Source organism: Neofelis nebulosa, chromosome 13 (assembly GCF_028018385.1).
Source record: "Neofelis nebulosa isolate mNeoNeb1 chromosome 13, mNeoNeb1.pri, whole genome shotgun sequence".
In the NCBI taxonomy this organism is placed as follows: Eukaryota; Metazoa; Chordata; class Mammalia; order Carnivora; family Felidae; genus Neofelis; species Neofelis nebulosa.
Window position 1 is genome coordinate 16400486 of NC_080794.1, and position 16498 is coordinate 16416983.

General features: G+C 37.8%; 1 protein-coding gene across 16 annotated transcripts in view; it reads right to left on the reverse strand.

Annotated features, from left to right (window-relative positions):
• Positions 1-16498, reverse strand: part of PCDH15 (protocadherin related 15) — a 1242339-nt gene that overhangs the window by 502632 nt on the left and 723209 nt on the right. For all 16 annotated transcript variants that reach the window (XR_009252204.1, XR_009252205.1, XM_058696346.1 and 13 more), the window contains one exon: positions 6411-6566. Coding sequence is in view for 14 of the 16 variants with exons in the window: in XM_058696346.1 (XP_058552329.1) it covers positions 6411-6566 (156 nt within the window). In the remaining 2 variants the exon portion in view is untranslated. The remainder of the gene's footprint in view (positions 1-6410; positions 6567-16498) is intronic.

Genomic DNA, 16498 nt, shown 5'->3' on the forward strand with positions numbered 1-16498 from the left:
GTCTTTTTGTTTTTTTATTTATTTTTGGGACAGAGAGAGACAGAGCATGAACGGGGGAGGGGCAGAGAGAGAGGGAGACACAGAATCGGAAACAGGCTCCAGGCTCTGAGCCATCAGCCCAGAGCCTGACGCGGGTCTCGAACTCACGGACCGCGAGATCGTGACCTGGCTGAAGTCGGACGCTTAACCGACTGCGCCACCCAGGCGCCCCAAGTGTCTTCTACTCTTAAACTCACTACTGACCTGTGCCCCTTTCCCTTCCAGCCAGCATCTTGAAATGCATTTCATAGCCACTAACCCTCTGTCCTTATTTTCAATGCACTTCAATGCACTGCTTCATTTAACACTGTCTGATTTGTACTGTTACTAATTTACCCAAGTAGGACTTGGATTTGTAAGTTCAGTGCACTTTCCTTTGGGGACAATGCCCCTTTATTCTCTTGCTACCTCTCTGGTCTGTTTTTCAGCTGAATTACCTTTCTTTGGCTTGTCTCCTTACTTTGCAAACTACCCTGGGCTAGTGGTCACTAGCCCTCACTAGTGTATGGATCCCTGTGAAATGTGATAAAAGCTGTAATTTCTCTTCCTGAAAATTGCATATGCACAAATATAGCTACTGTTTGGCATTTGTTTTGTTTTTTCTTAATACCCACCACCCACGCAGGTTTCCTTAAGGCACACGGGTGGCCGCCTGCCATCTCCATGGATGGTGACGAGGCTCCCCTGTCTAAATGTTTGTTCTAACCCTACGTAAAAGGAACCCACCCACTCATGGGGATTCATGGGAACTCATGGCTTTGGAAACTACTCCCTGTGATCCTTATTGGCTGCAAATAAAGTTTATTTTTGTATGATCAATCACCTGGTACAGCTTCTGACTCCCCAGTACACCAAACGGTCACACAACTACTAGCTCTGCTCACAGCACACAACAGTATATGATGAATGGGCATGGTTGCATTGTAATAAAATTTTACTTATGGACACCGAAATTGCATGGTCCATTCAGAAGCACACAGTGGTAGGGCAAATGTTACCTGTAAACTGTAGTTTACCTAAAAATAAGAACCTCAAAAGGCCGTCAGGGTATCATTAACAGTGATTAGAAACAATGAAGCAGATCTTTCAATTTAAAGTCACTTCTTTAACAGAATATTTTATATTAAATGCCAGTCTTAAGAATTTGTACATATTATAGGCAAAACATTACCTCATTATGAACACTTCAGAAATCATCAAATTTTAAAAATCACCCATAGTTCTAGAACTCTAACTCAATCCCTATTGTCCCAACATAAGGCAATTTTACCACACATATAACTTTTATATTTTAAAAGTAATATGTGCAGAAAAGATGTCAGTTTTAAATTTATTAAAAATGGGATCCCTACTCCTAAGGTATTTAGTGGAACAGAAACACAGTAAAACAAATATTTTCTGTATCTGTTTAAGCAAATTATTTAAAAAACCATAAGAGACTCAGTAGTAAAAAATGTTTTAAGGAATGAATATAGGATTAAACCTTTACAATAAATATGGAAAGAATATAATAAAGAGAATACATTTTATTTATTATTGTCACTGTTAGAATCAAATACTTCAGTTATTGATATTTGAATCTAAGTTAATAATCTAACTAAATGAAATGAAATGATAAAATAGTAAAGCATAATTAATCTTAACAACACAGACTAGTGAAGTATGAAGAAAGACACATTTTCTAGAAAGCACAGGTGACATCAGAACTGAGTCCTTTCCCTTCTGAAGCTGTAAGATTACAATTAGTCTCAGTGTAAGTAAAAGGATAGAAAATACCACTGCAATAAAGTGCCCTACATAATACAATGGAATCACGCACATCTTTTCATCTATTATGAATTACAAAGCATTTTGCAGTAAGTACATTTTCAAAGGAAAGTAAAAGAAAATTCAAGCTATCTAACTGGAAAGCTGCAGAGTCATCTAAACTTAAGGTTACAGGCTTAAAATAACAAGATTTAAATTCCTTCTCTCCCTCCCTCTCCCTTTTTCTACCTACCCTCCTTCCTTTCAAGAGACTGTAAACCATCTATCTATGCAAGAGATATGCAAGGAAACATTCCTCCAGAAACTGCCAACAAATTATGTCTAATAAAACATATCATGTCAGAGCAGCAAAGTACATTTAAGATGATATGTAAGGTGATGGAAAGAACAAATTAATATTGATTTAAAAAGTGCACCATCTGTGAAGAGATCATTAAAGATCACGACAAATATAATCTCTATATAATTTGGAGATTAATTCTTCGTGGCTCAAATGTCTGCCTTGACTTGCCCTTCTTTGCTTTTAATGTCAAAAGAAATTTTTGAGGGTGCAATGCATATGTTATTAAAGAGATCACGCCAGAAAATATTTATCTTAAAAAATCGCTTAAGGACGATCAGCAACAATTAGACTGTGCAATCTCTTCTTCAAACCCACTAGACTAATTACTTAGTGATATTATGATTGTCCAAAATTAACTGAGTCTCCAATTACTCAGAGAGAGAAAATTACTTGCAACATCTGATGTCCTGCTCACAAACAAGGAATTATAAACTTGTAACAGTCCTTGTTTGGTATTTAGATACAGACATTAATATTTTAGTAAATTCTTGACACACATAGAAGAATATGTTTACAAAGAGTAAAAAAAGACTGACATTTAATGCATCTTTTAAGGTACTGTTTGTGATTATAATATTATAATACCATAAGTATAATCCCTGATATTTATTTTTAAAATCAGTTACATGAGAGTGGTGATAATTTCGCACATAGGATGTCTATTAATAACTAGGGAAGAAATGATTGGACCAAGGACTTGGGTTTTACTCCCAAGGTTGTGACCAGTTCACCGTGTAACATAGCCAATTCTTGCTACAGACGTTTGTTCTCACGGCAAATGAGAGTGAGTCATCGGGACTTTAATTCTGGAAACTTCATTCATGAATCTGTGATAATGACTTTATATCTGTCTTTCGGATTTTAATGAAGTGTAAAATATTTTGACATCAACAATCTATTAAACTGTGAACGATTTTTAATTTTTTTCAGAAACATTTAGATCCTCCTAGTCTTAAATGCATTAACTGTATGTCTTGTACTGAAAGGAGAAATCACATGGAAAATGTCTTGCAATCTGGCGCACAGTAAAATCTATTCAGTGCAATGTAATTTAACTTAATTTCACAGGCAGTGTTGTAGTTGAGGGAGACTATGAGAGATTTATATGATATAAATGAGTGAACATATATACACACGTACATACATATGTAACATATGTACATATAACTGCACAGTGTGTGTGTGTGTGTATCCAAGCAAATTATACTGAGAACTGTAGAAGATCCACTCAAATAAATGAAGGATGAAAAAAAATAGCTAAATTTCATTTTTTTCCTTGTGATTATGTTTTGCGTTTTAAAGAAAATTTTGTTTTTTTCCAAGAAAATACATATAAACAGGGGAACGTGGCCATCAACTACACATGGCCTCAGAATCCAACCACAGAAGGTATGGCCAAAGTATCACAGAGGTGGGACTGCCTCAGCAGACTTTAGGAAAATGAGTGAGAAGAACCATAAATGGCAGCTTTGCAAGGAAACCCGGGCTTCTCCAAGTAACATTTAAGATAAAAGGTTTAACTTATTGGGGCGCCTGGGTGACTCAGTTTGTTAAGGGTCCAACTCTTGGTTTCGGCTCAGATCATGATCTCATGGTTGTGAGATTGAGCCCCACCTCGGGCTCTGTGCTTACAGTGTGGAGCCTGCTTGGGATTCTCTCTCTCTCCCTCTCTCTCTCTCTCTGCCCCTCCCCCACTCACATGGTCTCTGTGTCTCTCAAACATAAATAAACTTAAAATATTTTTTAAAAAGAGAAAGGTTTAACTTTTCTGTAAATTTTTATCACTCCAACCAACGTTTATCCAGATGCTGTAGAAGTTTAGAGTTACGGAGACAGGGGCGCCTGGGTGTCTCAGTCGGTTGAACAACCAACTTCAGCTCAGGTCATGATTTCACAGTCTGTGAGTTCGAGCCCCGCGTCAGGCTCTGTGCTGACAGCTCAGAGCCTGGAGCCTGCTTTGGATTCTGTGTCTCCCTCTCTCTCTGCCCCTTCCCCGCTCATGCTCTGTGTCTCTCTGTCTCAGAAATAAATAAACATTAAAAAAAAATTAGAGTTAGGGAGACAGCACAGGGGTGTACTGGAGTGATCAGGGATGACTATGGAAATAGGAAATGGTAATAGGTCTTGAGTTAAACTTTAAAAGATGGATAAAAAATTGGAGGATCCTGTTATAAGTACAACGAACGGTGTGGGCAAAGCCCTGGAAAAAGAAAAGTTTGTGAGTTGCGCAGAAATTAACCTGGATGGCGATGCATTCACAACCTAATGCTAAGAATACGCAGAAAATAGGTCAGATTATAGAATGTCTTGAAAGTCAGCCAGTGGAGACACATGACCTTTGTTCAGAAAATAATGAGAGATTTTACACAATTTCTGAATAGGGGAATAATAAGATTAAAATAGTACTTGAAAAGGTTATTTTTTCAGCAAGGCGCTGAGCAGGTTGGAGGGGTGTGGAAGCAGGCAAATCACACAAGGCACTCTGAAATGCAAGCTGAACATTGCAAATTTCTTCACAAAAAATGAAGCAAAGCCGCAGCTCCAGGAACAGTGAAATACGGTGCATGAGTGGATTTTGCGATTAGATCTGCTGAGATAATCCATCTGACACCAGCTTATTCACAAATGAAGGCAGCACTCAAAGCAAAATCTCATTCAAAGAGTGTACTTCAGATGCTAAAATAATTGATCATGTAAAACAGTTAATTACACTAATTAACATTTGTTTGTTGTAGCAAGCACCAGTTAAATAAGAGTAAAATGTTAACACCGACTGACCAGCAAAATTGTCCTGTTAACCTTAAAAGGGCAGTTCAGGGCTTTTTTCTTTTTTACTAATTCCACCTACAAAGTCTCACATTATAAGACACATAATTTCCTCAATTTTTTATGAATACAACAATATTGAGATAATTAAGATACATTTTAAATAATTTCAAAAAACAAGCACGTAGAGGTTAAAGGCCCACTGCTGTGCTTAACGCCCAAACTACACATTTCCTCCTATAAAGGAGGTACATAGCTTTTGAGGTTAAAACAAAATCTGGGAAGTAAAAATAATCTGCTAGTATATGGACTATTAAAAATGTGGTTCAGGGGCGCCTGGATGGTTCAGTCGGTTAAGCGTCTGACTCCGGCTCAGGTCATGATCTCATGGTCTGTGATTTCGAGCCTCACATTAGGCTCTGTGCTGACAGGTCAGAGCCTGGAGCCAGCTTTGGATTCTGTGTCCCTCTCTCTCTGTCCCTCCCCTGCTCATACTCTCTCTCTCAAAAATAAATAAACATTAAAATTATTTTTTTTTATTTTTTTTAACATTTATTTATTTTTGAGACAGAAAGAGACAGAGCATGAACGGGGGAGGGGCAGAGAGAGAGGGAGACACAGAATCGGAAGCAGGCTCCAGGCTCTGAGCCATCAGCCCAGAGCCTGACGTGGGGCTCGAACTCACGGACCGTGAGATCGTGACCTGAGCTGAAGTCGGACGCTTAACCAACTGAGCCACCCAGGCGCCCCTAAAATTATTTTTTTTAAATATGGTTCATTTTTTTTATGCGTCTAAAGCATCTATAATAGATGATATTAGATATTTTAGAAATATTTTCATAGTGGAGTAACAAAAAATTAACAGAGTAACCATCACTTTTTAAAAAAATAACATAAAAGGGTTTCTTGGCCCATGGATTTTGGCTCAAAGAGGAAACAAAGGAAAAAGAAATAAACAACCAAAAATCATGTTGTAATAAAAGCAGTAATACTTAAAATTTTTAAAAATTACTTAATCAGCGTAAGAATTGAGCAGTTATTTATATTTAAATATTTGAATATGCCAGAACTTTTAAAATTAAGGAAATAACTTTAAATTAAAAGAATCTTGAAAAGATATTTTCTTCCACTATTTAATTCCTGCTCCCACCTTAGAGAAAATGGAAAACAAATAATCCAACAAGTTATAATGATAATAAATATCTCCTGTTAACCCTTAGTAAGCATATATGTGGATTCTGGCATTAAATTGTCCACGATGATCAAAAATACCAATGTTTCAGTCATTATTACACACAAATCAGAATTTTTTTGCAGCAAAATGAATCCCTGAAATCTTACTAGAAAGTCACCCAGATCTTATTTCCTCCGAAGCACTATTCTGTAAAATGTTTTTTTGTTTCTTTGTTTTCAATTTCTGAACAGTTAAGCCTGCTGTAAGCATCATTTGAAAGCATCCACAGTACACAGCGACCTATGCGCAGAGGGCACTGACCTCATTCACCGTGGCGTAGTAGCTGTCGTGCTTGAACGTGGGAGAGTTGTCGTTGCGGTCCCTCACCACGATGCGAACCTCATGGTAGATGACGGTGCCCACCTTCTTGTTGACACACTGCACCTGCACCACGATTGAGTGTATGTTCATCGGGGGCTGCAACGCAGAAATTGCATCCTTATTTATTTATTTATTTATTTATTTATTTATTTATTTATTTATTTATTTATTTATTTTTTTCGATATATGAAATTTATTGTCAAATTGGCTTCCATACAACACCCAGTGCTCGTCCCAAAAGGTGCCCTCCTCAATACCCATCACCCACCTTCCCCTCCCTCCCACCCCCCATCAACCCTCAGTTTGTTCTCAGTTTTTAACAGTCTCTTATGCTTTGGCTCTCTCCCACTCTAACCTCTTTTTTTTTCCCCTCCCCCATGGGTTTCTGTTAAGTTTCTCAGGATCCACATAAGAGTGAAACCATATGGCATCTGTCTTTCTCTGTATGGCTTATTTCACTTAGCATCACACTCTCCAGTTCCATCCACATTGCTACAAAGGGCCATATTTCATTCTTTCTCATTGCCACGTAGTACTCCATTGTGTATATAAACCACAATTTCTTTATCCATTCATCAGTTGATGGACATTTAGGCTCTTTCCACAATTTGGCTATTGTTGAGAGTGCTGCTATAAACATTGGGGTACAAGTGCCCCTAATTGCATCCTTTTTTAAGAAAAGCACTTGAAACTGAAGCATCTCATGATGGCCAAAGCACATTTGTTTCATAACAAAATTTTAATGTTTATGTTTGTGAGAGAGACTAAGAGAAAGGGAGGTGCAGAGAGAGTAGCTGGGGTGGTGGGGGTGGGGTGGCACAGAGGATCCGAAGCAGGCTCCAGACTCTGAGCTGTCAGCACAGAGCCTGTCCTGGGGCTGGAACTCACATGTGAGATCATGACATGAGCTGAAGTCTGACGCTTAACCGACTGAGCCACCCAGGTGCCCCTGTTTCATAAAACTTTCTATGCTTCTTCATTTTACAATGAAGATAATTTATGAAAATTGATCCATTTTGCCCTGTTTAAGGACAAGAGAGGACAACCATGATTATTTTGCTTCTCCATTTTGTGTCTCAAAGTACAGGACCTCGGGATGCATGTTCAGCATGGGAGGACGAGTGGAGAGCACAGTCACAAGACAGAGGGGGTAAAACGAATTCTGTCCAAAAGTTAAAATATCATTCATTACATGAGCTTGTGATTTATAAAAACAATGTGTTCATGATAAAATCCTCGGGCAAAAGGCGTTGTGTAACATTTGTGCTCATTTACACTTTTGCTAAAATATTATGTGTTCATATCTGATAAAAATTAAAATATAATCAAAAGAAGAGAATCCATTCATAATCCACCAACCATATTTACTTATTCTATACATTTAAGTGTTTATTTTGCTAATCTTTCTCTCTCCAAATACAAATATACTCCTGTTATACACACACACACACACACACACACACACACACGAATAGCATCCCAAATTTGTAAATACAGATTGACTACAGTAATTAGATATCTACTGTGATGCTATATTATATGATTTCATATAGTTGATAGCATAATTGTCTTAGTAGAAACTTACAACAAGATGCTCTATGTTGTCCACTTTTGCCATTATAAACCATACTTCAATAAATATTCTACGCATAAATATGTGCCAACTTGCCCCTATTTTTAATGATAAATTCCTGAAGGGGAAAAGTGTCATCCAAAGGGCACTTATTACTCAGGTCACATGGCCAAGACCTTTCAGAACTGGGGCGCAGACCTGCATCTGTTTGACCCTCGAGTCAAAGCATTTAACACTACAAAATATTTCTTTGTGCTTTTCAAGCCTTTTTTGAGCTTACAAAGCTGTCGCACAAAATACTTCATTTTATCAGAATGACATGTTCTCACACGTCACACGTCGTCTTCCAGCCTGCTCTCCCCTTTCAACTTCTCCCCGCACTACTTATTTTCCGTACTACGTTTCTCACCCACCACTTGGCATATGACATATTTTATACGTTTAGTTCTGTTGGTCCCCCTTCACTGCACTGGCAGCTCCATAAAGCCTGGTGTGGCGTTTTGTCATGACTGAAGCTCTCCGCCCAGTAACCAGTACTGTGCCTGGAGTAGATAATGGTGTGGACTCCCCACGTCAGACTACGTGACTTCCGGCCAGTAACAGAGACCTACTAGCCGCACACTCCGTACAAAACCTCTCAGTGCTTTGATTGCTCATTTCTAAAAACAGAGATAAAATTAAAGACCGATAGGATAGGACCATTCTGAGTATCATATGAGGTTACCCTGCCCTAGGCACAGCTGGCAGATGTAAATTTTTTTTAAATGTTTTATTTATTTTTGAGACAGAGAAAGAGAGAGACAGAGCATGAGCGGGGGAGGGGCAGAGAGAGAGAGGGAGACAAAGAATCTGAAACAGGCCCCGGGCTCTGAGCTGTCAGCACAGAGCCCGATGCAGGGCTCAAACCCATGAACCATGAGATCATGACCTGAGTCGAAGCTGGATGCTTAACCAACTGAGCCACCCAGGCGCCCCAATTATCTTTTTATTATAAAAAAAAAGCTAAATACCCAAGAAAGCAAAAAACATGGAATTTTTAAAATATAAACTATAATTTTGGATTATGAAGTAAATGATTAAATATTTGGATTGAAACCAATTTAAAGTTATAGCATCACTTACTGGAAGTGAGTATAGGTTCAAAAAATGTCACATGCCACATTTAAAACAATTTTTTTTAACATTTATTTATTTTTGAGACAGAGAGAGACAGAGCATGAATGGGGGAGGGTCAGAGAGAGGGGGCGACACAGAATCTGAAACAGGCTCCAGGCTCTGACCTGTCAGCACAGAGCCCGATGTGGGGCTCAAACTCATGGACTGTGATATCATGACCTGAGCTGAAGTCGGGTACTTAACTGACTGAGACACCCAGGCACCCCACATGCCACATTTCTAAGTGAGAAGAATACTGTAGAAACCGTATCTAACCTGAAGCAAACATTATTTAATCTTGAGATATTTTTACACGCAGTGTAAAAGGAAAAAAAGCATTTTAATCTGTTTGTACCAGACTGAATAAATGTACCCAGAAAGAATCAATTGAAGAATCATTAACATACGCAGGGAGGTTATCTGGTGAGTGCCATATAGCTCAGTGTTCTGATATATACCTCATTCCACTTTTAATTACTGACATAAATGAAGACATTAAGGTCATGTGTAAAAAAATCTGTGAATGTCACAAAGCTCTGAAGGATATAGCATACATTTAATGACAAAAGACAACATTCAAAATCATTTTAGTAAGACAGAATAATAGATTACACAATGATATATTTTTATAATAATAAATTTAAATCACCTTATTGGTATTAACCAAGTATAATAAATGGCTACACACATTAATGCAAAAATATCATTGTGAAATCTCGATGAGCGAGAGATGAGTTTTCGCATCAATGCTGTCAACGGACAATGGAGCCTTGGTACAAACTTCATATTCGTTAGTAATATCAGATGCAGAGATGGCCAGACTCTAGTTAGCACTATTTTATGGGCAAATAGGATGTAAAGTCTGAACACCTTGAGAACGTGTGATACAATCTGAGGATATTTAATCTAAAACACTCAAGATGCACCCCGCATCTAAATGGTTGTTTTGAAGAGATATATAAGCTTATTCACTGTAGTCTCAGAGAGAAGAAATAACACCAATGAATAAAAAAATACCACAAAGCATTTCTTTTCAATATAAGTAGAGGTTTTGTATTAATGCAAGGCAGTGCAGAATAGAAGGGACCATCTGACAAGCAAGACATCATTGAAAATAAGGAACCTCGAGGCAAAAAGATCACTTAAAAAGATTAGGTCTCTCGCTTTTTACTATCAGTTTTAAAGTGTTTTCTTCAATAGATTTTTGAGCCAAGTCCTGTGTATTTCAATTGTAAAGTAAAAACAACAAGAGCAGCAAAAGAGAAAAAGCCACAAAGACAACCAAAGGAAACCAAATACTTGTACTGTGTTTGTACTTGGCATCTCTCGGAAGACATTTGGGCGAATTACGTTCTTCTAAAGTTATTTATCTTCTGAATATTACAAAAGAGCCCTACAAACCCATTTCCTCTCAGCTTCTAATGCTGTAGTGAGTGCTAGCACTGGACAGAGAGGTCACAATCTCTGCAGGTAGGGAATCAAATGCACTGTGCACTGAGCCCCTACTTGGTCCCGTGAAGTGCCCATAAATTAGATGTAACCAGGTCACTCGGAACTCTTGTCTCTCGACTCTAGCTCCCTTGCAACTGTGAGCAGCATGGATAGACCTTAGCTTGCAATAAATTCCAACCATAATGGATCGTGCTGAAGGCCAGAATTCCCTGCGGCTCATATATAACACACGTTGTAATCTTGCCTTGGAATAGATTCTATTCTGCCGCATAAGAAGGTCATAAATATAGCAAGTGCAGCTCTACAAGTCAGTGAGAGTTTGGGGACCACAAAAGGCTTAGGAATCTGTTAGGGAAATTTTGGTTTATCTTTCACAACTGTTCAGCCAATTTTACCTTCCCTAATTCTCTTCAATTGCTTCATAACGAAGAAAAAAAAAAAAACCTGTGTAGAAATTGTTTTGGGCTAATTATTCAAAACAACTACCATTCGTATTATACCTAGACATGCCAACTATTCTCCCAGTTTGAAAATGAATGTTTAACATGATACCTGAGGGCATATTTGCACATTTTTATACATTAGTGTATATCGAGTATAAGTTTTGATACGCATAAATAAGGTTTGGGAATGATACATACCAACAGTTGATGGAGGTTAGCTTTGAAGAGTAAGGTTGAGGGTAGAAAGTAAGAAGGGAAAAATTACCAACAAATATGTATGAATTTTGTGATTTGAAAAAGACAAAAATTTAAAATTTTATTATGAGGTGTTCAGACAATAACTTAGGATTTAACATGCAAAGTCATTTTTGTAAGAAATTTATTGATGTGAACATTGTTGATTGTAGCAAACATCTTACATCCAAGGGGAATTGAGTTTTCTCCAGAAACCATGTTATTTGGAGGGCTCACTGATTTAATAAGAAAACATGTTTTTAGCAAACCTGTATAAAAGAATTGATTTTATTTCTCCTAAAGCAAAGGCCAACCTCAATCCTCACAGGAATGAATGGATTTTGTCATGCTTTTTCTTCCTATGTACTCACTACTTTCAGAAAGTGAAAAATCTTCATTATTTCACAAATAACTATAAGACAGTGAAAGGAAATAAGACACAGTATGTTTTTGAATTATTTTTAAATAATGAAAAGACTTAAAGGAAATGGCTGGCTGGAGTTATGAGTTTCCCCTCACAAATTAAACTTCCATAATCATAATAAATGGTATATTGACATAAGTTGACTAAGGAAGAAATTACCAATTTGAAACTATAATTAGGTATAATGTAATATTAAGATAATTTTTTAAAATTTTTTAAATGTTTATTTATTTTTGACAGAGAGAGAGAGAAACAGAGCATGAGTGGGGGAGGAGAAGAGACAGAGGGAGACACAGAATCGGAAGCAGGCTCCAGACTCTGAGCTGTCAGCACAGAGCCTGACACAGGGCTTGAACTCACAGACCGCAAGACCATGACCTGAGCCGAAGTCGGACGCTCAACCGACTGAGCCACCCAGGCGCCCCGATAAATTTTTTATAATCAACTATTAAGGGCATTCAGTTTATTGACTTGTATTTATTAAATTCAAAGTTCAATGTGAGTTAGGATTAATATGATGTGAGGTAAGCAAATCCCATAAAATTGATGTGAGATGAACTTAAATACAATGCAAGTCAAAGAGTTTTGAAGACTTTAGAGTTTAGAGCAAGAAATTTCATAACAGTGTAACATTAAGAACTATGATATGTAGGGGGTGCCTGGGTGGCTCAGTTGGTTAAGCGCCTGACTCTTGATTTTGGCTCAGGTCATGATCTCATAGTTCATGAGACTGATCCCTGCATTGGGCTCTGTGCTGAGCAGGGAACCTAGTTGGAAATTTCTCTCTCTGCTCCTGCCCCACCTGTTCTCTCTCTCTCTCTCTCTCTCTCTCTCTCTCTCTCCCAATTAAAAAATATACAATAAAATTTTTTTAAAGGAATATTTTACGTAGGGAGTGGCATGTAAGGCGTGTCTTGGTAGTAGCTAACATTCAACTGATGGCCAAGGCTAAAGGTAGATTCTAATCACAGAGATAAAAGAATATCAGGGAAGGCATAATAGCAATGAAAAGTCATCTGTTGACAAGGTCAGAACGGTGTTTGAATGTAAAACAGGTTGAGTCTTGACATATGCTGAGAGGACTATTAGGAGACTGTCCCAAAGTCCAAGTGCGAGCCATCAGGATGACTCCGTGGAAGTGAAAGCAGGCAGCTTGGTAGTCACGGGGACATTGGCTCAGGCACAGGCGTGAGAGTCCATGCTCTCTGTACAGCTGTGAACTTAGAGTCTGAAAGAGGAGAAGGTAAGATGTTGGGGATTTCCACAAACATGATTTCTCTCTGGTCAAGCTATGAAAGTTTTTCCAGAGTTTTGAGATAAGTATAATAAGACCATGCCACAATCCTATTTTTCTTTCTATTACTGTTCAGTCATTGATGTCATTATGACAATTATGCCCAACAGTGACCAGGTAATATTGGCCAAGTGAGACCATCATTTTGACTGTGATGCTCCTTCATTACTGAGACCTAATTTTCATGCCAGACAACATGTTTTGGTTATTTTATCATTCGTGACTCTTCATTTTACACCTTCTCCTTCTCTGTCTCTCTTTTTCATGAAGAAAATCGAGGTAACTTTAGTAAACTGAAATAAAAATAGGGAATAAAAAAATAATGACCATGAGGGAAAGACCTATAGACAAAGCTTAAAAATTGTCAAAAGTCATATACAATGTCATATACAAGTTTTCTAATTAAATGCAAACATTGGAGGCTGGAGAAGTTTTAAAGATTATTTTTATCCTTGGAAATTTTTGTAGGGATCATTTGTTTATTAGCTGATTTTTTTTAGCATTCAATCTTAAAAATGTGCATCTATTCCTATTAAATTTTCTTTTAGTTCTAGGTGGCCATAACTGCCCAAATGTTTCCATTAAGAGATAGTTTATGGTCTCATTGAACAAAGCACAGAAGACATGTTTTAGAATTCCTTCTCTGGAACACACACTTTCCCCTCACTACCGCAGAAGGAACAGGTGGAAGAAGGATGTACCGTGTGGCCGCGCCTGGCTCCCCCGGCTGTAACTGAGTCAAGCCTGTGAGGATTTAGATGCTCTCTCTCATCAATTAGATAAAACACAGTAACTGTGGTCATTTTCCATTAAAAGTGTACAGGGCCTGGTGCAACAGAGCGGACGCTGGTAAGAGAAAAAGCCACATACAACCAAAGAAATGGGGTGAGAGAGTTAGAAATACACAGAGGACTCTGAACTATAGGAAGAAGGAAACACAGCACATACACAAAGAAATGTACAGATCATGTGGTCCAAGAACAAATAGTTTCTGTCCCTGGCAAATTTACAATATTCAATACAATCCAAAAAAAAATCAAATTATTTCTCATTTCTGTGATGTTGATATTCCTTTTTTTTTTTTCTTTTTAGTAGGTTTCATGCCCAACAACAAACCCGAAGCAGGGCTTGAACCCACATCCCTGACATCAAGACCTGAGTTGAGTCGGGCACCTAACTAAGCCACCCAGGTGCACCTATGATGTTGATATTCTTAATATTTTTCACGAATCATCTTCAGCTAATTTGAAGGCATTTTTGTGCCTTCCTTATAAGACAAAGAATTTTGAATAAAATAAGAATATTCCTATGCAAGTGTTTGTGTGTTCTGGCCCTCCGAAATTCACATGTGGCAATACTAATGATCAATGTGATGGTATTAGGAGGTGGGGTCTTTGGCTCACTTGAAAGTATGTCTCGGGGCACCTGGGTGGCTCAGTCGGTTGAGCGGCCGACTTCAGCTCAGGTCACGATCTTGTGGTCCGTGGGTTCAAGCCCCACGTCGGGCTCTGTGCTGACAGCCTGGAGCCTGTTTCGGATTCTGTGTCTCCCTCTCTCTGACCCTCCCCCGTTCATGCTCTGTCTCTGTCTCAAAAATAAATAAACGTTAAAAAAAATTTAAAAAAAAAAGAAAGAAAAAAAGAAAGTATGTCTCAATGCAGAATTTATTCAACTTTAGGCATAATTTAACAATGGTAAACACACCTTTATTATGCTACTCATAAAATATATTTTAGGGAGGGGGTGAAGGTAAAAGACAGAAATTCTAATACTTGGTGAGTTTCATCAACTACTTCTTATTCCCCCTTTAACAACATGAATCAGGTGACTAGGTGATGAGATTAACACCCTTCTAACAGAGGCCTAAGACAGAGTCCTTGTCCTTTTCCACAATGTAAGAATAAAAGAAGTCTGCAACCTGGAGAGGACCTGTGCCTGACTGTGCTGGCACCTGGTTTCACACATTCAGCCTCTGGAACTGTGAGAAAGAAGTTTCTGCTGTTTATAAGGCACCCAGCCTTTGGCATTTTTTACAGCAGCCCAGATGGGCTAAGACACTTAGACAAGCATCATTGTACTTGAAAAGCTCCATGGAAAAAAATCCCACTAATAAAAAATTTCCAGAGCAACTTTCCCCTAAGAAACACTAAAATGAATTCTACCCTAGTGACCATAATATGGAGCTTTGGCATTGTTAGTAGGGTCAACCCCTGATTGTGGGCTCTGTTTTGCTATTCAGAGCATCCCTACATTTTTTGTGATGATTCATTATACTCACGAAATAAACAACACAAAGACTTTTGGCAACAATCTAAGTAACAGCACATCAGGAAACTAATCGGATGCAGGATAAGCTGTATTATATCAGAAAAAAGAAAAAAAGACTTCAAAACACAGACTGTAATAAGAGACAGAGAAAGACATTAATAATGATAATGAGGTCAGTCCAACACGAGGATATGACATTTGTAAACATTTATGCACACAACATAAGAGCACCTAAATTTATAAAGTAAATATTAACAGACATAAAGGGAAAAATAGACAGCAATACAATAATGGTAGGGGACTTTAATGCCCCACTTACATCGATGCATAGATCATTCAGACAGAGAATCATTAAGGAAACATCGGCCTTGAATGACCCATTAGACCAGATGGACTTAGACACATACAGAATCTTCTATTCAAGAGCAACTGAATATACTTCTTCTCAAGTGCACAGGGAACTTTCTCCAAGATAGATCACACAGTAAGCCATAAAATGAGCATTAATAAATATAAGAATATTGAAACTGTATCGTGTCCTTTCCAACCACAATGGTATAAAACTAGAAATCAATTATAAGAAGAAAACTAGAAAATTCATATACAGTGGAGATTAAACTACATGCAACTGAAAACCCAGTGGACCAAAGGAAAAAAAATGAAAAGAGAAATAAAAAAAAATACCTTGAGACAATTGAAAGTAGAAATACAATGTACCAAAACTGACGAGATACAGCAAAAGCAGTGCTAAAAGTGAAGTTCATAAATGCCTACATCAAAAGATAAGAAAAATCTCAAATAAATAATCTCACTTTACATCTAAATGAACTAGAAAAAGAAGAGCAAATGAAATCCAAAGTTAGTAGAAGAGAGAAAATAACAAATTTCAGATTGGAAATAAATGAAATAGAGACTAAAAGACAACAGAAAAGAACCACCAAACTAACAGCTTTCTTCGAAAAGAGTAACAAAATTGAGCCACTTTGAGCTGGACTCACCAATGGGGGAAAAAAAAAACAAAAACGAAAAAGAGGATTCAAATAAACACAATTAGAAACAAGAGAAAATTCTGAAAGCAGCTAGGGATAAACATGCTCTAACATATAAAGGGAGACCGATAAGACTCGTGACAGATCTCTCTTTTGAAACTTGGCAGGCCAGAAAGGATTGGCAGGAGATCTTCAA